Source organism: Abrus precatorius, unplaced genomic scaffold, assembly GCF_003935025.1.
Source record: "Abrus precatorius isolate BTA unplaced genomic scaffold, Abrus_2018 Scaffold9, whole genome shotgun sequence".
NCBI lineage: Eukaryota > Viridiplantae > Streptophyta > Magnoliopsida > Fabales > Fabaceae > Abrus > Abrus precatorius.
In genome coordinates, this window is record NW_020874439.1 from 12,161,038 (window position 1) to 12,185,649 (window position 24,612).

The window sequence follows — 24,612 nt, forward strand, 5'->3', positions numbered from 1 at the left end:
CTAAAATTATGAGGACAAAGAGTAATAAATCTCTCTATTTTTTTCTCTTAATAAATACTCTCTCAAAATGGAATAAGAGTTACAAAATAACACTCACAATTTTTTCTCAGTAATTTTTTCTCACTGATCCGTGAACAATGTGTCTCTCTGACTTCGTTAATTCGTTGCCTTTTATAGGCAAAAAACTGCTACAGTGATTTGTTAATTTTTCAATATTGTTACAGTAACTTACTGTAGCATTTTGAAAAATCTAGAGGACAGTGCCAACTGAATTTGAAAACTGAAACACAAAAAAAACGGTGCCTACAAATTTTGACTAACACCATCCAATTTTGACTAACAATCTCTACTTTGGATCAGTTTTGATAAATTGCTCGACGTCGCTTAAACCCCGAAGGGCGTTCAAGTGCTGTAGAGACCAACCAAGTTCAAGCAATGCTAGAACTTGGCCTTTGGAAGAGGCTTAGTAAGCATATCAGCTGGATTCTCAGATGTATGAATCTTCTGAACTACGACTTTACCGTTAGCAACAATTTCTCGGATAAAATGATGTCTCACATCAATATGTTTTGTCCTGTCATGGTAACGGTTATTCTTGGTCAAGTAAATAGCACTCTGACTATCCCAAAACACAGTAAGAACATCCTGTGTAAGACCAAGTTCATTAATCAAACCTTTAAGCCAAAGAGCCTCTTTCACACCCTATGTTGCTGCAACATATTCAGCTTCAGTCGTAGATAATGATGGAAGAGACTGAAGCTGAGCTTTCCAACTAATAGCACAGTTACAAAGAGTAAATATGTAACTAGAAAGAGATCTTCTTTTGTCAAAATTCCCACCATTATCCGAATCAACAAAACTTGTAACTTCAGTTGTTGCATGATTTCTATCAAATACCAAGCCAATATCAAAAGTACCTTTGAGATACCGAAAAATTCATTTTACAGCACTCTAATGATCCTTTCCAGAATTATGCATATACCGACTCACCATGCTAACAGCATATGCTAAATCAGGTCTAGTGCATACCATAGCATACATAAGACTACCAACAGCAGTAGCATAAGGAACGTGTGACATACGCTCCATGTCTTCCTCTGTCTCAGGACAAAGGTCAGATGATAACTTGAAATGTGCAGCAAGTGGAGTAGAAACAAATTTGCAATTAGACATATTAAACCTGTCAAGCACTTTCTCAATGTATTTTTGTTGAGATAAAAACAATTTACCAGCTTGACGATCCCTGCAAATCTCCATACCAAGAATCTTCTTAGCTACACCCAATTCTTTCATCTCAAACTCATTATTGAGTTGAATTTTTAATTTCCTGATCAGAGACTTGTCACGTGATGCAATCAACATATCATCAACATATAGTAACAAGTATATGTAAGATCCATCAGGAAGTATTTGAAAATAAATACAGTCGTCATATTGACTTCTGCAATAACCTTGCCCAATCATAAAGGAATCAAACCTTTTGTACCATTGTCTCGGAGCTTGTTTAAGTCCATATAAAGATTTCTTCAATCGGCAGACAAGATGCTCCTTACTAGGAACAATAAATCCCTCAGGTTGCTCCATATAAATTTTCTCTTCCAACTCTCCATGCAGAAAAGTTGTCTTAACATCAAGTTGCTCCAATTCTAAGTCAAATAAAGCAACAAAAGCAAGCAAAACACGTATAGAGGTATGACGAATAACAGGTGAGAAAATTTCATTAAAGTCAACACCTTCCTTTTGGCTGAAGCCTTTAACAACCAATCGTGTCTTGCATCTAGGATCTTCAACCCCGAGAATGTCGTCTTTCTTCTTATAGACCCATTTGCATTTCAAAGGTCGTTTGCCTTTGGGAAGCTCTGTTAAACTCCAAATACCATTCTTATGAAGACTTTCAATTTCTTCATTCATAGCCACTAGCCATTTTGAAGAATCAGCACAAGAAACAGCCTCAATATAGTTGGTTGGTTCAATGTCATCATTTATTTCTTGTGCAATAGATAATGCATGTGCAATTAAATTATCATCACAAGCATAATTAGCATATCTAGCTGGCTTAGTAATCGTCCTTCTTGGTCTGTTTTGGGCAATGGAATACTTCTCTTCATGCGGCTGAATTGGAGAAGTGGTAATCTCATCAACATCATCACCACAAATATCAATAATAGACTCATTGATAGAAGAAGATGGAACATCAACATTAGGAGTTGTAGATTTCAACTCCAACTCCACCTTCTCGCTAATACCCTGCAGATTATTAGTACTAGTAGAAGAAATCACAGAAGATTGTTTTCCAGAAGATAATAAAGCATCCTCGTTAAAAGTCACATCTCTACTGAGAATTAATTTTTGTGACTTAGGATTCCATACTTTAGATTCAGATGCATAACCAAGAAATATGCACTTAATAGTTCTTGGAGCTAATTTGCCATCATTGACATGTGCATAAGCAGGACATCCAAAGATTCTCAAATTGGAATAATCAAAAGGATTACCTGACCAAATTTCTTCTGGAATTTTGAAATTAAGTAACGAGTGTGGAGAACGATTAACCAAGTAACAAGCAATTGATACTGCTGCGGCCCAAAATTCACGTTGATGCCATAACCCAGCATTTGAGAGCATACAACGAGCTCTCTCAAGTAGAGTCATGTTCATTCATTCTGCAACACCATTTTACTGAGGTGTTCTTGGAATGGTTTTATGTCTAGCAATTCCATGATTTGCGCAGAACTAGATAAAGTCACCGTCACAAAACTCTAATCCATTATCCGTTCTGAGCTTCTTGACTTTTCTCCCTGTCTGGGTTTCAACAAGAGTTTCCCACTTCATAAAAGTGGGGAAGGTCTCATTTTTATACCTAAGAAAATAAACTTAAACTTTGTGAGAAAAATCATCAATAATAGTCATCATATAATGGCGTCTTCCATAAGAAGGAACTTTAGAAGACCCCTAGAGGTCAGAATGAATATAATCAAGAATACCCTTTGTACGGTGAGTTACAGTAAAGAAACTTACTTTTTTCTGTTTCCCAAAGACAGAATGTTCATAAAACTCCAACTTACCGATACCTTAATTACCAAGAAGACCTTACTTGCTCAAAAGATGCATGCCTTTTTCACTCATATGGCCCAGGCGCATGTGCCATAATTTGGTGACATCATTATCAAGCATAGAAGAAGATACAGCTGCTGAACCTGTCACAACAGAACCTTGCAAGAAATATAAAGTACCAACTCGATTACCTTTCAACAAAACAAGGGCACCTTTTGATACATTTAGTGTGACACCTTTACTACTTACTAAGCAATAAATATAAATACAATCATAAAATAACTAAGCAGTAAGAACATCACATGCATGGGTATATATATATTTATTCAGATATAGTGAAATTAAATACATTACCATTACTAGAAGTCTTCATTTCATACATACACGTCATCTGTTAATTTATACAATCATCCAGTTATCTAAATATATACATAACTGAATTACATACAAAATAAAGTGGGGTCACAATATCAGAGATGACAACCCAAAACGAAGACCTCACGAGCTTTCCCCTGGATCCATGATCACCAAAGTGCCCATTTCCTCTCAAAATTCAACAACGGTAAGGTTAGACTTCCTATATACCCCTTTTTCTTTTCAGTCAAAAGTACTTACACCTACGTATATGTATAGATTATTCCTTACTCGACTCTATCCTACTCTCCTTTTCCACTAGATTCCTACTCAGAGGAGGTAAAATTAGGAAGGAGTCCTGCTTGAGAAGCAGTCCTCTTCCTTCCGATAGCAGTAGAGGTGTTTAAACAGTGAGAAGAATCAGGAGAGTCTGAAGAACTAGAGGAAGACGAAGAGGAAGTAGATGAGATAGAGATAGGTCTTGCTAAAAGTGTGTCAACTAAACTAGTTTGTTCAACAGGTGGTAAATATGGTATAGAAGGACGTAAAGGTCTAAGAAAACCTGGGGGTAATACCGAGGGTGATAATACAGGGACAGGAGGTGGGGTAGGGGGTCGCACAAACTATACATCTGGAGGAAATGGAAAAGTAAGTCTCATGGGTACTCGGATGGGGATAGGATAAGCTCGTGGGCCTGGCCCATTTCTATCTAACAAAAAGGTAATAGATCCAGTGTGGGTGAATCGTTGTTGCTCCCAGTCGTGCACCCATCTTCCCTCGGGATCATATCTGATCGAGACGCTGAATTGGTACGGTGGTCGAGCCATCAATGTTCTTACCTAATAAACATATTCACACACAACACACATAGTAATAAAAGGGTGAGACAATTCGATTCAATCTCCAGCAGCAAAAGACATATAAGGGTTTCAATCACACAATTAATTATGAACACCCATAATCTACCAAGCAAATGCATATGCCATAAATGAGAAATGATGCAAGTCTATTATTATAACTTAGTACATTTTGACACATGCATGTGGGCCCAAAACCATCAATCTGTTTCTTTTACTCAGGGAAGGATCAGGAGTTTCACTGTTACTTAACTGCCAACTTTGTTAATCTCATAATACAGTAACAGCTCTACTAATACAAGAATCTCTCGGGACCAGTCAGGATAGTAAAGTTTTGCAGTGAGAGTCCACAGCACAAGGTGGCGAGCCTTGGCCACTGTCAGATTCAATCACACGTCACTATCCCCAAGACTACCCTGGAGCCGCCCCTAGATTTCTTATACTTCCCTGTCCACTCATCACACTATCACATGTTCATGATGCATGTCTTCATTCCTAATTAATTTAATTAGAGAAAAATTTTAATTTTTCTTTTTTTTTTTTAAGTACAATCCTTAACTTTTTCTTTTCTCAATGAAATTCGACAGAGTCTCCTCTGTAATCAGATATTCCAAAATTTTCTTCTTCCTGTAAAACAACCAGAAAAAAATCCAGAATACTTCTAATTCATTAAATTCCACCTCCATCACCTCAAAATCCAAGAAAATCGTATCTTCCCCTCTTTCTTTAAATATGTTTTCATGCTTAAAAATTGAGGACTTAATCATTTTAAAAAAAAAATGATTCAAGCCTTCCAAATATCCAATACTACTTTCTCAGTAATATAATTTATTTATTTATTTTTATTAAATCCATTTTCCAAAGAAGTCAAAAGATACTTGCACTATATATAAAATACATAGTTATATATATATATATATACCTTAAAAACATATTTTCTTCTCTCCAACAAGTCTGAATGGACATTTAGATTATGTCAATCTATATGCTCACATCGCATAAAACTAAATTACTTCCAATCTTTACCATTATATGGCATTCATACCAACAAGAATATCTACACAAACACATAATAAGAATTCAACCAATTATAAAGAAATAATTCAATACAACACTTCAACCATAAATCATTCCAATACATTAATTTAAATACACAAAGGACCTTACATATAAGGGAGAGTCCTTGTTCAATCAATTTCCTGGTCTAAAGCAACCTTTCATACATGTCCAGTACTATAACAAAATCTTCTAAAAATTATGGGTTAGCTCTAAAACAACCCAAATTCATTTTATTTGATTAGAATAATAGAGAATTATTTCCTTATGGTTCTTAATGCCACTTATTGAAATAAAATCATCCCACCCCTTACCTTACGGATGTTCTTTGATGAAGGTATGGATGAATTTTATTTTTTTCTGATTCTTTAGAAAAACTCGAACAATCCAATCTTCGAAACGATCAACCTAATCAATTAATCATGCCTAAACATAATTAATACTAAGGAGATGCTAATTTTATACTCTTATATGTATATGTAAAAATTGAAATTTTCTAACTTTTGCTATAAAAGTCCGATTAACACAAAATTAGTTTCTATCATCTAACTAATATAAAAGGAATAAAATGGAAGTGAAAAACACTCACTTCACCTTCTCTAAAACCACATGGCAGCCAACCCTTGTGAGGGTTTAGTGCTTTTTAATCACATTTTTGAAAAACTAATTATGTAAACAATATAAGCCATGCATAGTCTACATATAGTACAAAAGAAAGCAAGTTTAAAACCAATAATTTTAAAGCAAAGTAAGACCCATTTTTACTGTTCATGACAGCAAAAAAAACATGGAAAAATTAAAATTTTAATCGGATGAAATGATAATTAACAAATAATTAAGCTTAATTAAGGATATATATTAAAAACATACCTTAAAACAAGCTTAAATGAGTGAAAGAAAATAAAAATGGTGAAAGGGAGAAGAAGGGGTTATGGACTTGGAGAAGAAGAAGGCTCACGTAAGAAAGTGGTCAATTTAGTCAAATAGGTAAAGAAATAATAATATAATAATCAATTATTTTGCTGTTTTAATGTAATTAAATAAAATAATTATGAATAAAACTCAAAAAAAAAAATAATTGATGCCAAACAATTAAAATAATTATAACATAATTTTTGACATCAATATCTCCTTGGTTATCACTTAAAAAGAAAAAGAAAAAGGAAAAAAACTAATCACACAGTTCCTGTTAACACATAAAACAGTATCAACCAAAATCTAAAAATAAGCAATAATTACCAAAATAATTATTTTTACACTCCAAATATTATTTCTAATTAAAAATATAAATTTTATTATTTAAAATAATTCTTCGTAATTAAAAATACTATTTTTATCCTCATAGAGCAATTTTAACCGGTATAAATGAGCAATTATTTTTATTTTTATTTTTATTTTTTTCCAAAAAATTGAAGAATTATAATCTAAATTATAATTATATTAACAAATTAACTGTTTAGAAAAACGAGGATGTTACATTTAGGACTCCACCTTCATATGAATACTTGCACCCAAGAGATTCAAGGGTGCCAAAAGAGATGAGATTCTGCTTTAATTCAGGAATAAAACGAACATTAGTCAGAGTCCTGACAACACCATCATGAGCCTTGATCTGAATAGTACCTATTCTTTAAACTTTGCATTAGGTATCATTAGCCGTCAAGACAATACCACCATTAACTGGTTCAAAAGTGATAAATAGATCCCTATAAGCACACATGTGGTATGTGCATGCAGAGTCAAGAAGCCACTTATTTTTGCTTCTCTTGTCAGAAGAGATAACATATGCCATAACATCTCCATCAGAATCAGTCTCAATATTAGCAGCTTCAACAGGTTGTTTACCTTTTTCTTTCTTTTGTTTATTTTCTTCTTTTTTCTTTAAGATAAAACAATAAAAAATGTCATGCCCATATTTTTTGCAATAACGACAGGTAATGTTGGATTTTCGTCCCCTAGATTTGGATCTACTCTTTTTGTGACTAGTACTCCCTTTTACTTGAGTTCTACCTCTAACACTTAGACCCTCACCCTTGTCCTCAGAATGGATTTCAAGATCAAATTTTTCTTTAGACAATAAATTAGATTTAACATCTTCAAAGGATAAGGTGTCATTATTACCATACAACATAATTTCTTTGAAGTGTTTGTAGGTATAAGGTAAAGAGACAACCAACAAAACAGCTTTATCTTCATCATCGATTTTAATATCGATATTTTGCAGATCCATAATAATAAAATTAAACTCATCAAGATGAGATTGAATGGGAGTACCTTCTATCATACAGAATGTATATAATCGCTCCTTGAGACGAAGTTTGTTGGCGAGGCTTTTAGTCATATACAAAGTTTCCAACCTTAACCACAATTCTGCAGCGGTGGTTACGTCTGCCACTTCACGTAGAACCTCCTTGGACAAGCAAAGTTGGATTGCTGAAAGCGCCTTTTCATCCAACTCATCCCATTACTCATCGATCATGGAAGCCGATTTTTTTAACTTTCCATCTAAAGCTTTCTTTAATCCGTTCTGAGTGAGAACGGCTCTCATTTGAACTTTCCAAATAAAAAAGTTAATCTTGCCATCAAACTTCTCAATGTCAAATTTTGTAACGGTAGACATTTCCAATTAAATAACTACTATGATACTACTTGTTGAGGTATCAATGCAATGCGGAAGACTAGATTGAATTTAATTGGAAATAAAGAGAAGGAAGAGAATAATGGAGATAGGATTTTAACGTGGGAAAAACTCCAAATTGGAGAAAAAAACCACGGACAACGACGAGCAAAATAATTTCACTATGTAAAAGAGAGAGTACAAAAAGTCCTCTAAAATTATGAGGACAAAGAGTAATAAATCTCTCTATTTTTTTCTTTTAATAAATACTCTCTCAAAATGGAATAAAAGTTACAAAATAACACACAATTTTCTCTCAGTAATTTTTTCTCACTGATCCGTGAACAATGTGTCTCTCTGACTTCGTTAATTTGTTGCCTTTTATAGGCAAAAAACTGTTACAGTGATTTGTTAATTTTTCAATGTTGCTACAGTAACTTACTGTAGCATTTTGATAAATCTAGAGGACGGTGCCAACTGAATTTGAAAACTGAGACACAAAAAAACGGTGCCTACAAATTTTGACTAACACCATCCAATTTTGACTAACATATATGATATCATTTATTGAGTGATTCTTTGGTGTCAAATTACTTAAAAGAAAATAAAATGTGTTTTTCTACACTATTTGAAGTGTGCATATCTTAGAAAGGACAAAAGAGAAAGTAGTAAATATAATGAATAATATAATAAAAGTATATATGATAAATGTAAAAATCAATTAAGATGTGAAATTATCATATTCCAATCACTTTTTTTCACGACCATATTCCAACTCTTAGGTTTAAATATTTAAAAGTAATATTTTTTTAATAAAAAATTGTTAGATTGGAAATTTAAAGTGTAATTAATATATATATTTTAATAAAAATATTATTTTTATATATGTAAACTCAATTTTAACAGACTGAGGTTAATAAAATTGTATCAATTAAGGATAAATAGATTTTAAAAATTGTTCAAGGTGGATCTTCTTCGTTATAACAAGGATATACATATACAATTTTTTTTATTTTGATTTAAGATTAACAATTTGATTTTTATGAAATTTTTTATCGTGTATTTAATAATATGTAATAAAAAATTAATTAGTTATTTTTTAAGAAAAATGTAACATTTAATATTATAATGTATTAAAATTTATAATATTATATAATTTTAAATTAATAAAAAGTAATTATATATAAATTATCATTGTGTAGCCTGAGCAAACTATAAAAAGGGCAAAACAGCCTTTCTTTAAGCCAATACAGTCAAATGGTGGAACAACCAACATTCTAAATAGAAAAGTAAGTTAACACCAACAGTTGCTTTGCTTTTAATATACAATACTTTGCTTTTATATCTAAAACCATCTGAATTTATATTATGGAGAGAACTTTTAAAATACAAATCTAACAATTAAAATACAGACATTTTATTATTACAATTTTACCTTTCTTGTGCTTTGTTTCTACAAAATATTATTAAACAATTGTAGGAAAACACATTTTCATAGCAAATTCCACCAGAAAATCCGTAAAAAAATTATTTGAAGACAAATCCATAAGAAACTTTTGTAAGGGAATCTATATGGAATAATTTATGCAGATATTTTCACAATAAAATTCACAGGAAAGTTTTGTAACTCTTTTTTCTGTCATGAAATTATTTTAAATCCATTCAAAATTCACAAAAAAAAAAAAGAATTAATAAAAGAAATTCATGCTAACCTTTACAGAAAAAAAAAAAAAAGAACACCCTCAATTCTTTATGCATATTTCCTAGAGTATCTCTACTAAAATGTCAGCAAAATCCTTAATTCACATTTTTAAGACATCTTTAATTCAAGATAATTATGTTTGAATCAGTTAAGATTATTATAAACAACAACAAAAATAAATACATATTTTATATAGCTCCATTAAGTGAAACTTAGACTCAAATAAAAAATTAAGCTTAATTCTTAAATTCATTTATTTAAATCTAAACAAAATAAAATATTATAAATTAAACAAAACTTAGACTTTGTGTAATTTAATTTTGATTTTAATTTTTAAAATTTAAATATTAAAATAATTTTATAAAAATGTATTTAAGACAAAAATAAAAAAAGTTTTTAACAATATAAATTTTTAAATTGTTTTTAATTGAATTTTTATTAATTTTGAGAAGAGAAATAAAAAATAAAAACAAAAACACCTTAAAAGTAATTCTAATTTTTAGTTTTAAAAATAAAAAATTATTTTTAAAAATATTATTTAAAACTTAAATTTTTATATTTTCTATTTTTGAAAACAAAAAACTATATTTAAAAAGGAAAAATGTACAAATCCTTAAATTTTAATTTTTTGGTTGTCATTAATTTTTTAATATTGACTCTATTAACCTACCAAATGTTTTAAAATACGGATTAAATAAAATGAGTTGAGCAGGTTAATAGATTAAAATTCTTCAACATGTTTCATCAAATGGGCATATAAATGATATATTGAATTATGTAATATTTTATTATTTTTAATAAAAATATATCCCACCAAAACTCTTATTATTTGTCAATGTAGGGCCCACCTTACGTGGTAGAATAGTAAGTACTGCCACCGTGTCTGAGATCCAACACCACCTTCTTCTCATTGTTTGGTTTGGTGGAAAATAAATAACACATTTTCTCGAGAAAATCACAACCCAGCTCAAGCAGCAACAAATTCATGGCGGGAGCAGAAGGGTTCGTTGAAGCAGATAATGCAGAGGCCATTATTACCAGAATTGAACACAAATCCCGCAAGATCGAAACCTTACTCAAACAGTAACACTAACAATACTCTCTTCTTTCTCTCTCTTTTTTTTTTTTAATATGTTGCATTGCAACCCCAACAATCATTTGTTTTGTGATGAATCAATAATCAATTGCTAATTTTTAAATTGAAATTATTATTGTCTTTGATGCAATTTCAATTTTCAGGTATAAACCCGTGGAAGCCCTTAAAACTGCCCTTGAAGGCACATATGCCATGACTGGTGATGAGCGTTGCAAGGTTTTCCCCCTTACGCTCCATTTTTATGTTCACTGTTTTTATTTAAAAAACAGAAGAAAAAAAAATGTATGCTTCAGTGTTATTTAGTGCTTGTGTTTTATTTGGTTGCTGCAGAACTGAAACAGTGATTTAATTTTTTATTTTCAATTAGCTGTTTCAACTAGCAATAAAGATTAGTTTTACTCTGGAGATTTGTTGCAGTTGATGTTTTCTAATTTCTTGAAGTTACTATATATTTTTCATATCTGAATATTTTACAGTTTTGATACCTGAATGTTCGTGCTTACATTTGATTTGGGTTGTTGGGCAGCAAAAACTGTATTTTTTTAAGCTAAGTTCAATTAGCGAAGACTATTCTTCTGTTACATACATAACTCTAATTGAAGTTTTCTGATTTGTTTAGAACTTCAAATCACAAAATTTTAATTTACCTTTGTCTTGGTTTCTTTTTGGTAGTCAGCACATTGGATTGCGGTGCATAGAGCTATAATGGCTATAAAAGACGTGGATGGGATGCTTTCTTCCTTGGATCCTGAGTACTATGATATCCTAATGAAGTGAGTAGTGAAGTATATTGTTTGAATTCAACTACATGTCAGTTTTTAAATGGAAGGCGTTATCTCTTGATCTTCCCTGCTGTAACAATTCTGTATTTAAGAGTATTTAGATGCTTGTTATATGTTTACGTGGACTTGATAAATTACATTTATGTGCCTCACTGTCATCAGTTCCTCTATTCTATCAATCAAATATAATAATTTGAATTCAAGACCAATGCCCACAATGCTGTATGTGTATGTCAATCTCAGTTAATGTTATTCCAGATTTACATTCAAACCACAACCTGAGCTTCCCCTCACATGTTGATAGATACAACCACAGATTAGAGGAGATTTCTTTAATATTGTATTCTTTTTCATTGGTTATGCATGAGGCTTACATGTTAAAAGCCACAATTATACAATCCCTTATTGATTATTTCTCAACATGAAGGATCCACTTAGGAACAACCAGGTTGTGTGTATCCCTTCACCATCATTTTCACCTGAGCAATAGTTGTTTCTCAACCCTGATCAGGGCAAACGCATTTCAAGTTTAAATATTCTCCTATCATTCAAATGTGTAGAAGTTTCCCATTTTAGATCGGTATGCTTAGCTATTCTAAACCAAATACCAAATCACTAGTCTGCATACTTCAAGAGTTAGTAGGCATTTTTCATTCCCATCCAAGGACACATAAATACTAAATGCCTCAAGAAGTGTTTTTGGAGTTCCTAGCGCCCAGTTTCTCAGGCCTGATATTTTTTTCTTTTCTTAACACAAATCTAAAGCACTTAACTATCGTTTCTATTCCCAAAACCTATATAACAATTAGAGAAAATCCAGTATTAGGTGACCTATCCATCAATATCCAAACACCTCAGTACAAAGTTGTCATTTGCCAAGCTTCCTTGTAACACAATGTGGTAATTGTTGGCTTCAGAACATTTGAAGCACATGATACAATCATCAGGGCCTTATGAAATCTTTACTTTTTTGACATTTTTTGTGTTATTCTATTAAATATTGCTTTGAAACAAAATTCTTTACTGTAAGGAGATATTTAACCTTCCAAAAACAATTAATTAAAGCTATTCTGTGTATGTGGACAACGATTAGAAATAAGAAACTGAAAAAATAGACTTATAGGTAAAAGATCCTGATGGACCTAAAGTGCAAGAACTACCATCCATGTTATTACAGAGACACTATCATGATTTCCCAGCAAAGAAAGCAAGAAGTCTTTTGATTATTAAGGTTCCCAAAAAAGGCTGAAATTCAAAGGATTAGTGAATCAGTAGAAAACAGAGGGAGAGAAAAGCATTAAGGAGTATGCATACAAATTGAATTTCCAGCACTTGCGTGGGTAGCAAATGCCCAGGCCTGACATTTTACCCATTCTGATGACATCCATTCTTACACCCTTTAACCTATGCCGAGGAGAATGAAGTTTCAAAGGGAAGCTCCATAGACATTTTGCCACAGAGGCAATACTTTAGACACCAAATTCCCTAGGCCTAAACCACCATCTCTCATAGGTGTATAACATATCTCCTGCAAGACAAAAGGTAAGGTGACCTTTGATTTTGAGCCACCTCCACATAATTTTAAAAAAAGAGACATGTAATAGATAGGGATATGTAACAAATATTGTTCCTCAACTCATCATCCAACATTACTCAGACTAATATGCTGATCATGTACATCCTCTAAAGTCTGAAAACCTTAAGTGAAAATCAAGACATTTCTGAAAATGTGTCTTCTGGAAGAAAAACAAAAACAGTATTGTCTGCAATACAAAAGGGATACCTCCTCTCTCTGATTCCACCAAATATCTTTAACATAACCTCACTTCCAACCTTTCATTAGTAGGTGACTGAAAACATTCATCACCACAGTGAACATAAAGGGGCAATATTGGTTCAGCTTGTCACACACCTTCCTTCCTCAAAACAAAGCTCTAGTTCTGGGTCAACCATTAACCATAACTACAGAGGTGGGAGTCCAACAAGAAAACTAAGTCTATCTCTTTCCAGAACCTAATGTCCTTTATTAGCCAAAAGAGCTGCATCTAGAATATTCCTACCTTCAACATAAATAAATGCTTGGAGTGAAGTATATAGTATTTCCTAGTTTTGCATGGTATGGTAATCTCCCCAGCGTACCATGTTTTGGATCATTCATTCCCAAACATGGTTCATCTGCAAACTAAAATGCTTGTAGTATCATTCTAGAATTAGGTTGCAGTAGATGTTAAGCAGGGACAGACCTACTCATAAAGTTTTTGGGGCAATTGCCCTCACAATTATTAATTTTTCCTTTATATTATATGTATTATGTATATATAGGTATTTGTATTGCCCCCACAAATTTATATACATGCGTGATTCCCCCACAACATAAAAATTTCTGGGTCCATCATTGATAATGCATAGCAATCGTAGTCAGTGATCTACGAGTCTTCTTGCTATGCGTATCCCAGGTAGCCCTTGTCACTTTCAATTCAAAAGGCCTCTGTAATCTGCAGCTCATTGCTTATCCACAGCAACAGGACTCCAATCCTACCCACCAATAAAAGAAGCGGAAGGCATATAACCTCAGAAGTCAGAATTGAGATATTTAAAAACTGTATTGATTAATACAACTTCTCTATCTTCTCCCACTAGCCTGCCTTGTGAAATTTAGTAGAATTAGCACACCCCTTCTCCCACCTTTTAGTCCTTGTCAATCTATTTTAGCTTGTTGTCAATCAGATAGCCCATTCTCCGCATCAACCTATTCATGGCATCCTTTTTGCAACACGAATCATTTATTCTCCTTGCACATCATCAAAGACCTCAGTGTAGGGTAAAATCATCATTCTCTGATTCAGTCTGCTATTGGTTAAATCATTCGCAATCATTTTCCTACAGGCTTACATCCGATGTTTCTAGGAGCTATTAGTAGGAAATTATTAGTTAGTCTTAACTTTGAGATGTAAGTCTTCTAGTGAAGACTAAACAAGCTATTTTGGCCCACAATACCAAAGTTGTTGGTTAGGTATCATTTTTCTTTTACTCTCTTAGCAATACTGGGCTATGGCCAGCCTAATGAACCTGACATGATGGGTTTTATTAGTCAGTAACACATTTGTCTAAAAAGTTAGCGAATATTATATTTATTTTATATACCCCCATGTCCTACATTTGTCTTGTATAAAAAACAGATGAACCTTGCAAATTGTGTTGTCTTGCCTTTATAGAGATGGGTCATGGGAATATTTCCTAATTGCACAATGGATATATTTCTCTAAAAGGTGTTTGAAGAAATCTAACAAAGTAACTCAATTTGTTTTTTGCGGCATTTGCATTGTGCTTGTATGTTTTGCAAGACCTCACCATGTGTCATTTTCATGCTACAAGGAAAACATCTGCACACAGCACACCAGAAAGAAATATGCATGTATTACATTGCAAATGCAGATCATACTTTAGTGTTAACTACATATAAGATTCAAATGGTCACATTTTAGACCCGAGGCCTCAATATAATATTGAATGAGATGGGCCGCTTTGACTGGCAAGGTTTATGTGGGCCATTGCCTACTCTTAGTTACAGTATTAAAACTGTGGAAACTCCATATTAAGATTTTAATTATTAAGTTCACACTTTATAATATTACTTGAAAAGATGGGCAATGAGGAAAAGAGTAATTTTATTTAATTATATGAGGGCCTGAAAATTTTGGAATCTGAATAAAAACTACGACTCAAAAGCTGCAATTTATCTGAAATTATATAAAAGTAGGAACTTGTGTGAGTGGTGAATCTAATTTATTTGAAATAGCACTTTTATCATTACCCTTTAGTTGTAGGAATTTGGATTTTAAGAAAGTTAAATGAGAGCTATTTTTAACATTATAGTTATCATAGTAGATGACTAATGGTGTTTAAGGTATGATTCTTACACCATTTTCTGTCCTAAGAGGTTGTTATTTGCCATAGGTACTTGTATAGAGGCTTAGCTACTGGAGATCGTCCGACATGCGACCAATGTCTTCGGATTCACGAAAAATTGACAGAGAGAGCAGGGCTGGGTTGCATCCTACGTTTCCTAACTGATACTGTAAATACAGTTTGATATCTGGACCACCTTTTTCTTGGAATTTTTTGTTCTTTCCCTTTGTTGTTTTGATTTATCTTATGATGTGTTTGTATGACGACAGCAATCAAAGTAGTGAAATATCAGCGAAATATATTAATATTGAAATTTGCAAGACTAGTGGTTTTGCTAGTCTGAAATTGTTTATAATTCAAACTAAGATGATTATAACTTTTCAAGATTTACTGAGAAATCTGAAATACTTAAAACATTTAGAGGAGTTTGTAACATCATAATTTACCTCCAACATTCTCACAATACGTATGGACAAGCCATTTTCAATACTTTAGTATAATGTCTAATATTTACTCATCCTTTCTTTTCCTTTATAAATAGTTATTATTATTCGGGTATTTCTTGGGATGATTAGGAGTTAAAACTGGGGAACCTTGGCTTGGAGACAAAACTAGAGAGTGATTCATAGAGGACTATCGCTACTTAAATATCACATTAAACATTTGATGATTACTTCAGCATTTTACCTTTGATAATGTAACGAAGAAAAATACTAGCAATACAATTTTTTATAATATATTCTGTGATATACTTTTGTTGATTAGTTAATTTTTTAAAAAGTTAAAATATCTCTTAAGTTGATCGTTTTTTAAAATTATTTTGGTTTTTAAAAATTAAAAGACTATTTAAGTGTGTCTAAAAATTGTATTTTTAGCATTTGATACATTTTAAAAATTTACTAATCACCAAATATGCATCCAACTACATGCTTAAGAGAAGGTTACTGGTATTTTCATGCAACAATTGCGAGCATTAATGGTATATATCATATATAAGTCGGCTTTTTGAAATTTAAATGCATATATAGTTTTGGATACTAGTAACAAATTACATTTTTTTTTCTTTAAATTTTTATTTTAAAATAATTTACTAAGTCATTAAAAAAATTTAAGTTGTTCTTTAACAATATTTTTAGTTTTAAATTTGTCTTCTAGTTTTTTCAAATAATTTTCTTTCAACTATTAAATTAATTTTTAAACCTTTTAAATGTTTGTTTTTAAAAACTGTTTTTCTTTTTAAAAGTAAAATAAAATAAAAATTGTTTGTTGATATAAGTTTTATTTTCTTCTTAAAAACAGTTTTTTAAAAAAATTAAATATAATTTTTAAAAATTAAAAACCAAAACAGAAGCAAACAATCCTTAGATTTGTGTTTGTTTTTTCTTTTTTTCCTTTTTTCAAATTAGTCTTTCAAGCTATCGATAAATTTAGATTACGGTCAGATAATAAAGTAAACCTACCTGACGTAAAACTAATGAAGTTTCATCACTTAAATAATGACACTGATGAAATTAACTCATAAAAGACAAAATTAGTATAAAATATTATATTAATTTAATAGTTTAAAATTAATTAAAATTAAAAATATATATATTTATAGTTTAGTAACTAAAAAAATGAAAATATACTTTCACGGCACCATTACAATATCTGCAAAAAAAAATAATTAATAGTTTTTCTATATTTCTTATTCTTGTAAATTGTTTTAGAACGAAATTACAAGTGTGTTTGTAGGAATTTTATCTTTAACAACTCTTGGATATGAAGTTTGAAAGTTTTTTCCTTGTTAATATTTTTAAAAAAAAGTTACTATATTTTAATATACAAAACATCAAATTATGAGCAAAGTATAAATGTTATCTATACACTTATTTAGGTGAGTTCGTAATATGTAAGTTTATCTATTCAAATATTATTGAAAACTTGGTGAAACTGAGATGTGGATGTTTCTATGTGGAACTTTTTTTACAAGTGGGCTAATGAGAGAAACCAAAGATACCAGATAGAGAAAAAAGTGTAGCTGAAGAAGGGTTGTTAGTGGGACCAATCACACACAGCACAAGCAACATAGATAAATTCTTCGTATACAAATTTGATAATGAAAACATAATAAAAAATACTAACTCAAAAAAACATAAAACCAATTTCCAGAAAAGATCCACACTCAAAAACAAGATTGGTGCAAAATGTAGTCACGGGCCATGGTAGCTTTGATTGTGGTTGTTACTTCCCTTGGAAACTTTAACTTTGAAAGGCACATGTGATGCAACCACTGTCACTAGTGCGTATCCACACTTACCTTTGTTCACTTACATGTCAGCACTTGCAAAATGGTGTTGGAAATCCACATCTTAGGAGAATGAAAGTGCAGAAGCAGCCAAAGTGAAGTCCCACAATCTGACTCACCCAAACCCATGTTCAAGTATACAGACCAAAAAGAATGGGAATCATTGCAAAAGATAGACAAAATCATTTCTAATTGAGACCACAGTCATCCCTTCATGGGAATCCCCTTAGTTTGTCCCCTTTCCAATCTTTGCACAAAATCCCACCTTTTCTCACCATGTGGTATGACAATTGACAAATCCTATGAAAAGAAATAATAATAAATTAAAAAATAAAACAGATTCCAATTCTCCTTTTTCATCTTTTCAAGGCTAATAAAAACTATTCTGCATATGAAAACACAACCTACTTTAACATGTCCATGCTTTACACATCCTAAAGTTGACTAAAACATGTTCTACCTAGGCCCAAAATAAAATAAGCCTAGACAGAAGAAGAGTAAATCAACCATAGTCATCACCTCAATTCCTAGTAAACCAACACACAAAGTGCCAGTCCAATTGCATTCATTCATTTCTCTCTAGCAGCTAAAATGTCCCAGTCTCCATCCTCAACTTTACCCTACAGCCAGGACCAGGAGTGAACAATTATGGCCGGGTTCGGTGTTGAATCGACATTGCTGCCCAAGGGTTTACCGGCACCGGCCGCTGGATGGTAGGGCCTAGCGGGTTGCGATTCACCAGAGCCGGGGAAGAGGGCATGGTGGCTGAGGAGGAGGATGTAGATGAGACAGCAACTCGCTCACATGAAGGACACATTGTTAGAGTGGTGGGAGGGTTCATGTGCATGTAGAGCTGAGGGGATAGTTTCAATGCCCTAAGCTCTTGCACTTCCTTTTGCAACCTCCTATTCTCTTCAGTTAGATTTTCACAGCACCTCTTCAAGTATTCACAATCCACTTCAGTTTGCTTCAGCTTGGTCCTGCATTTATGGAAACAAAAGCATTACCATCAGTTTCTAAAGCCACATCAATTTTTCATCCCTTTTGTTAACATGACTCGTTTCTAGCAACTATAAATGAAATTTTTTTCTTGACACAAGAAATACTTCTTACATAAAAAATATGAAAGTGTAAAAAATATTTTCTTTCCCTAGAAAACCTTCTACTTGCAGTTGTTTAAAATCAGTTCTAGGAGTTTGATTTTAACAAAACCGATTTTTTATTGCAATTCAAACTTGGTTTATCATTTGTCATTGTAATGCCAGAAATTCATGTACTTCTATCAACTCATGAAAAATGAACAAACAGGACTCCACTAATTCCAAATTTTGACTTCAAAATCCATCATCACCAAATAACTACATGCATGTGCGTGTTGTGGGCCCCGTGATAATTATTTACAAATGGTTGTGTTTAGCTTCAAAATTTTATCTAAATCATCTACTTTATATCTTTTCGTGTCTCACAAAAGTTGTGTTGTTGATCACTCTCAAATGGGTCAAATCCCATTATTGATGTTGGATCTGTGCTTTAAATTTCAGTAAAGAGGAACATCATTGATGAAGGAACTAACGGATCCTTCTAAATAGATCAAAACAAAGTGGGGCATACATCTGTTACAGGAACTTAAAGAGGGACAATAAACAATGCCACATCACAAAATATGAACCTAATTAATGTTCTTATGTTCATGTACAAAATCTCAATAATGACCCTTAAATTAGAAATCTTACCTTGCTCTTCTGTTCTGAAACCACACCTCCACCTGTCTGGGCATCAGATTCAACTGCTTTGCCAATGCTTGCTTTTGTTTCTACAAATAAATAAAACTTGCTAGAATTATAACTTCTCCAAATGCCAACACTGAATCATAGTTCTCACAAAAAATTATTAGAAATATATAATTTAGACAACAAAAAACTATTTTAAGCCTAAAATTGTAAAGTTCATTCATTTTAATTTATGTTTTTACAATATTCTAATTCTAGTTCCTGATTACAAAAAGTACTTTTGAATCATTTTCCACTTCATCTTATATTGTCATTTTGCATAAAAAAGATTGGACATTTTTCAAAAAGTTAGACACTAAAATAAAGATTATATAAATTTAAGAATTAAAATATCTGTTAGAAATTAGCATAGGAGTTTTCTCACATAAATTAAAATTATACTTCAAAAATATTAAAAGCTTAATATATGAAAAGTTACATAATGAGAAAAATAATAACTCTTCAAAATTGCTCTCATTTAGTATAGGAAAAGTGTTATGCAAGTAAAAATGGGAAATTTTTATTAAATAAAGAATATTTATTATCATAGGAATATAAAAATACAATATTTCAAAAAAAATTTACTATCTGTAAGTACTTAAAACGACCCTATCAGCTAAATTAAGAAATCCCTTAATATAGTTCTTAAACACGTTCTGTTTTTTGTTTTTTTTTAAAAAAAAACTCTCAAAAGTCACAATTAATATAAATGCAATCCCAAATATGCCCTCACGTTGCAATTGAATTACACAAATGCCCCTACCCTTCACTCACCGGATTCAAAGTGTTGTGCTCCTTGAAAGTCTCTTCCAGCACCATGGCTTGTTCCTTCGACAACCTCAGCTTCTTCCTCGATGTGTCTCCGTCACCGTCTCCGTCTCCGCCGCATCCTCCTCCATCATCGTCTTCGCTTCCGCCGCGAGAACACGACGCTCTCTCGTTCTCGTCTCCATTGCCCTCTCTCTCACACCGCTTCCCGCTGATGCTCGATATCGTGCTGTTCGGCGACGAAACCCCGTTCTCGTCGTCGCATGCCACAGGCGCCGCCGTAGCCGCCGAGTTCACGTCTATTCCGCGGAGAAACGACCTCGTCTCGGCGCTCCGATCTGCCACGTGAGACGCACGTGAGTGAGTTAGTGGCAGACGCGTCATTGACAAAGAAATTGAAGGGTATTTCCGTACAAAATTATTATTCAAATTTAATTCATAAATTAAAAAAAAAAAAAAACAGTGTCGTTCGTTGCATGATTTGCGTATGGAAAGGAGTTTAGTATTAACAGAAATACACACGAAAAGAAAAATAATAGAAAAAATTAATTCAGCCATAAATTTCAAAGTAAAATGAAAAAAGAAAAAGGATTTGTGTTCTTCCTCCCATGAAGATAAAAATTGGCAAATGGGTATTTCTTTTTTTCTAACGAAAGATGTGTAAAAAATAATAAAGGAATGATTTTTCTTCATATGAAAAAAAAAATAATGATAAACATTTGAAGGTATCTAAAATCCATGAAAATGGAACAAGGTGTTGTCACCACGAAATTTTGAATGAAAAATGAGAGAGAGACGAAGAAAGAAGAATCACGTACCATGAAAATGGAACAAGTTACTGAGGGAAGCCCTTTGGTTTGGAACAGATTGAGGAGGTTTGTGCATGTTGAAATTGGGCTGATTACTTGCATTTTCTCCAAATCCCAAGCTCAAACTCAACCCCAAACCCAACCCATCATCATGATTCTCACCCATTGTAATTTTGAGAAAGAAACCAAAGTATAATAATAACAATAAGCTTAGTGGGTTTTGGAGTGTGTGAGAAAGAAGAGAAGAGCAAAATGGTGATAAGAAGGGGAGTAGGGTAGGCTTTGGAGGCAGTGGGTATCACAGGTCTTTAGCTTTTTGCAGAACAGTAAAAGAATAGAGAAGGATATATATAGATAGATACTATGGAGGACAGTGATGAAAGAGATTGATGCACATAGAAATAGTGAATAGTTATAGAGTTAATGATGACCTGTGTCAGAGTACCAATTTGGTTCAATCATCATGTAAATTGCCTTCTATCTTCCTACCCTTTAAAGTTTATTAGCTACACTACTACCTGCTTTTGGTTTTCATGCTTCTAATAAGTCCAAATCTTGTTCCTTTTTAACCATGGTTCTTTTACCACTCCAATCTTCCATGGTTTAAGTCTCCTTAGGGTTCCACTGTTACCTAACTTTACCAATGTTAACTTACATAGTTAAACAGGAAATCACTGTTACTAATTTTAATCTTCAAAATGTAATAGTGATTGAAAAGATGCAATGTAAGTGACTTTTTAATAAAAATTTACTTAAAAATTTAAAGTAACAAAATTATTAATTAAAAATTTAACAAATAAATTATTTTTATACAAAATTAATGATAATAAATACTTGAAAAATAATTTTGTGGACGAGTCTAGGAAAAAATAATGATAATAATATAATAATTTAAAAAATAATTAATATTTTAAAGATATTTATTAGCCTGGTAAAAATAATATTTATAATATTATATTTAAGTTTTATCTTTTATATAAAAAAATAGTGTACCATCAATATAAAAATTAAAGATAATGATAAAATTTATTATCATTGATTATGTATATTAATAACATGTGGGAATATTATATTTTAATATTATTATTTATTTAGTTAGTTATTTATGATTGTCGTGTTGTATGTGATCCGTTGAGAAAGAAAAGCAGTATTTTTTTGCTGGTTGACTGTTGACTATGAAAAAGAGAACGCGTGATTGCGCGTGGACGAGAGGGATGAGGCTCACGCGCTCTGAGGTGAAATCGCGTGAGTTCGAATCATGACCTCATGATAGTGATGATGATGATGAATGAGATATTCATGTGCCATCATTCAAGGTGGGTCCCACTGAGCTGATTGTGAAATGAGTGTGACATGGCTATTCCATGACATGGCAGCGTCAATTCACCACTCCAACAATTGCATCTCTGTAGGAACCTCAGACATCAATTTACAGTAAAAAAAATTATCAATTTTAGAATTTTACTAATTAAAAAAATAAACATAAATTATTTAGTGAAATTCATCGTACTTTCATTATCAAATATATAAAAATGGTTTTAATATATTAAAATAAATAGTGTATTTATAGCATAAAATACTACCATTTCACCAACCTAGCCTTTATTTAAAGCATTTATTTTTAAATATGTATGATGTACTTTAGTTTTACACTTATTTAATTCTCTGATCTATTTTTTTATATGAAGGAAATAGAATTTGTTTATTATGTCAATAAATTGAGTTGAACGTTTTATCCTATACATTATTGAAGATTGACTAAGTTAAGTTCAAATATAAACAAATAACTTTATCAAGATTTTAGAGTCAAAAGTATCAATTTAAGGTTATCCCAACCTACATATTTGAATACTTTTATTTAACATTATTAATTATTTATTTAATAAAATATTAATAAATTTTTAATTTAATAGGTAAAATTACTTTTTTTTCTATTAATTTTACAGTAAAATTTAAATTTATTTTCTTATTTTTTTTGTTTATTTTAATCTTATAACTTTTTAAAAAGTTTAAAATAAATTATTTGTATTAAAAAACTTAACTTTGTTAAAAAGAAATTTAGTCGTTTGTTTCGTGCATTATTGTTTATCATCTTTCTCTTTAAATCTTATCTAAAAGTTAAAGGAAAAAAAGAAATTTTATTAAGAGTGAAAAGATTAAGATAAATTAAAAAAAAAAAGAGTTAAACGATGAAAGCAAATTTTATCTTAAAGAAAAAAAAAGAAATTTTATTAATTTAATATATATGTATATTTTATCATAATCTTAATTATTAATTTATCATATAAATCATAAAATAATTTAATATATATAATAAAATATGGTCACTTTCACATTGTATACCATTCCTATTTTTGAAACATGGTCGACAAAGGAAAGCACCCAATATTGGCAAATATTTTACCACCATTGCTTATTAATGATTCATTAACTTTCTTGGTAATTCAAGGGTGAAGATGATAAGATTCCTTCCCCTCCTCCATTGACATGTGTTTTTAGATAAGAGAAAAATTAGCATCATATTTTTGTAATATATATTTTTAATATGTTTTTAATTATTAACTAAAAATTATATATAAAAATATATGTATAAAATTTTATTTTAATATTTTTTGAAATTTTAATAAATTTTATCTAATAATTAAAGGTATATAAAAAATAATTAATTTACGTTAAGCATAGTTCAAATCTGGCTAAAAGAACATGTTAAAAAAAATTATTTAAATGCTGTTTAATTAAATTTATGAGTTACTTACATTAATGAGTTAATATTAAATATCATTTTAATTAAATATTAAAATTCAATACATAGGTTAGTAATTATTTTAATTATATACATTAAGCCATGTATGAATAATAAAAAATATGTGAAAATTTAATTACAAATATAAATTTTGGATTTAAAAAAGGAAAATATACAAATAACCCATAATTATTAGTTCATTGAACTAACAATAAATTAAGACACCGAGTCAATATTTTTTTGTCAAAGATTATTAATTAAAAATGTTTAATGGTATTTATAAAATACATGAGATTTAATTCCTAGAGCATTATAAATATATACTATAGACAAATAAAAAATGTTAAGCATGTAAACTCAAATTTAAATTCAACAACAGTCTAAAATCAGATTTATATATATATATATATATATATATATATATATAAGAACTTTGACAGAATAGTAGAAAATATAATTATTTTTAATAAACTATGAACAAATCATATAAATAAACTTAAATTTAATATTAAATTAAATTTTTTTATAACATTAGGTTATGAATTTTGTCACTCATATATTGTTCAATTTTTTTTTATTTAATGTGAAATACTTTAACTTATATTTATTATCTCTAAAACTATCTCTATTATTTAACTTTCAAATTATTTAGAAAACTTTGAATATAACGATTTTCTCACACTTCACGTGATATATGAGGAAATATTATAAAATTTAAAGATAAAAACAAATAAATATTTTAATAATAAAAGTGCTACTATAGGAGGAATAAGTTTGCTTTAATAGATTTGATTCTAAGGGAGAAATAC

General features: G+C 31.0%; 2 protein-coding genes across 2 annotated transcripts; one reads left to right on the forward strand and one right to left on the reverse strand.

Moving 5' to 3' along the window:
- Positions 1-10,553: 10,553 nt before the first annotated feature.
- Positions 10,554-15,807, forward strand: LOC113850553 (actin-related protein 2/3 complex subunit 5A). Its single transcript, XM_027481122.1, has 4 exons — positions 10,554-10,723; positions 10,880-10,952; positions 11,409-11,509; positions 15,476-15,807. The coding sequence occupies exons 1-4, from the start codon at positions 10,626-10,628 to the stop codon at positions 15,609-15,611; spliced, it is 408 nt and encodes a 135-aa protein (XP_027336923.1). The 5' UTR covers positions 10,554-10,625; the 3' UTR covers positions 15,612-15,807.
- A 2,293-nt stretch (positions 15,808-18,100) lies between these two features.
- Positions 18,101-21,240, reverse strand: LOC113850338 (homeobox-leucine zipper protein HAT3). The gene is made up of 4 exons (XM_027480842.1): positions 21,070-21,240; positions 20,258-20,589; positions 19,448-19,527; positions 18,101-18,694 (listed from the first exon to the last, which is right to left on the reverse strand). Exons 1-4 carry the CDS (start codon positions 21,224-21,226, stop codon positions 18,361-18,363), a joined length of 903 nt encoding a protein of 300 aa, XP_027336643.1. The 5' UTR covers positions 21,227-21,240; the 3' UTR covers positions 18,101-18,360.
- Between the last annotated feature and the right edge of the window lie 3,372 nt (positions 21,241-24,612).

What these genes read in the sequence shown, in the direction of transcription:
- LOC113850338 (XM_027480842.1), bottom strand. Translation starts at nt 21,226, where the DNA reads ATGGGTGAGAATCATGATGATGGGTTGGGTTTGGGGTTGAGTTTGAGC. An exon ending in TAACTTGTTCCATTTTCATG is followed by an intron (nt 20,590 to 21,069) that starts GTACGTGATTCT and finishes CTCACGTGGCAG; the next exon opens with ATCGGAGCGCCGAGACGAGG. An exon ending in TTTCAGAACAGAAGAGCAAG is followed by an intron (nt 18,695 to 19,447) that starts GTAAGATTTCTA and finishes CCATAAATGCAG; the next exon opens with GACCAAGCTGAAGCAAACTG.
- LOC113850553 (XM_027481122.1), top strand. Translation starts at nt 10,626, where the DNA reads ATGGCGGGAGCAGAAGGGTTCGTTGAAGCAGATAATGCAGAGGCCATT. An exon ending in CTGGTGATGAGCGTTGCAAG is followed by an intron (nt 10,953 to 11,408) that starts GTTTTCCCCCTT and finishes TCTTTTTGGTAG; the next exon opens with TCAGCACATTGGATTGCGGT. An exon ending in TACTATGATATCCTAATGAA is followed by an intron (nt 11,510 to 15,475) that starts GTGAGTAGTGAA and finishes TATTTGCCATAG; the next exon opens with GTACTTGTATAGAGGCTTAG.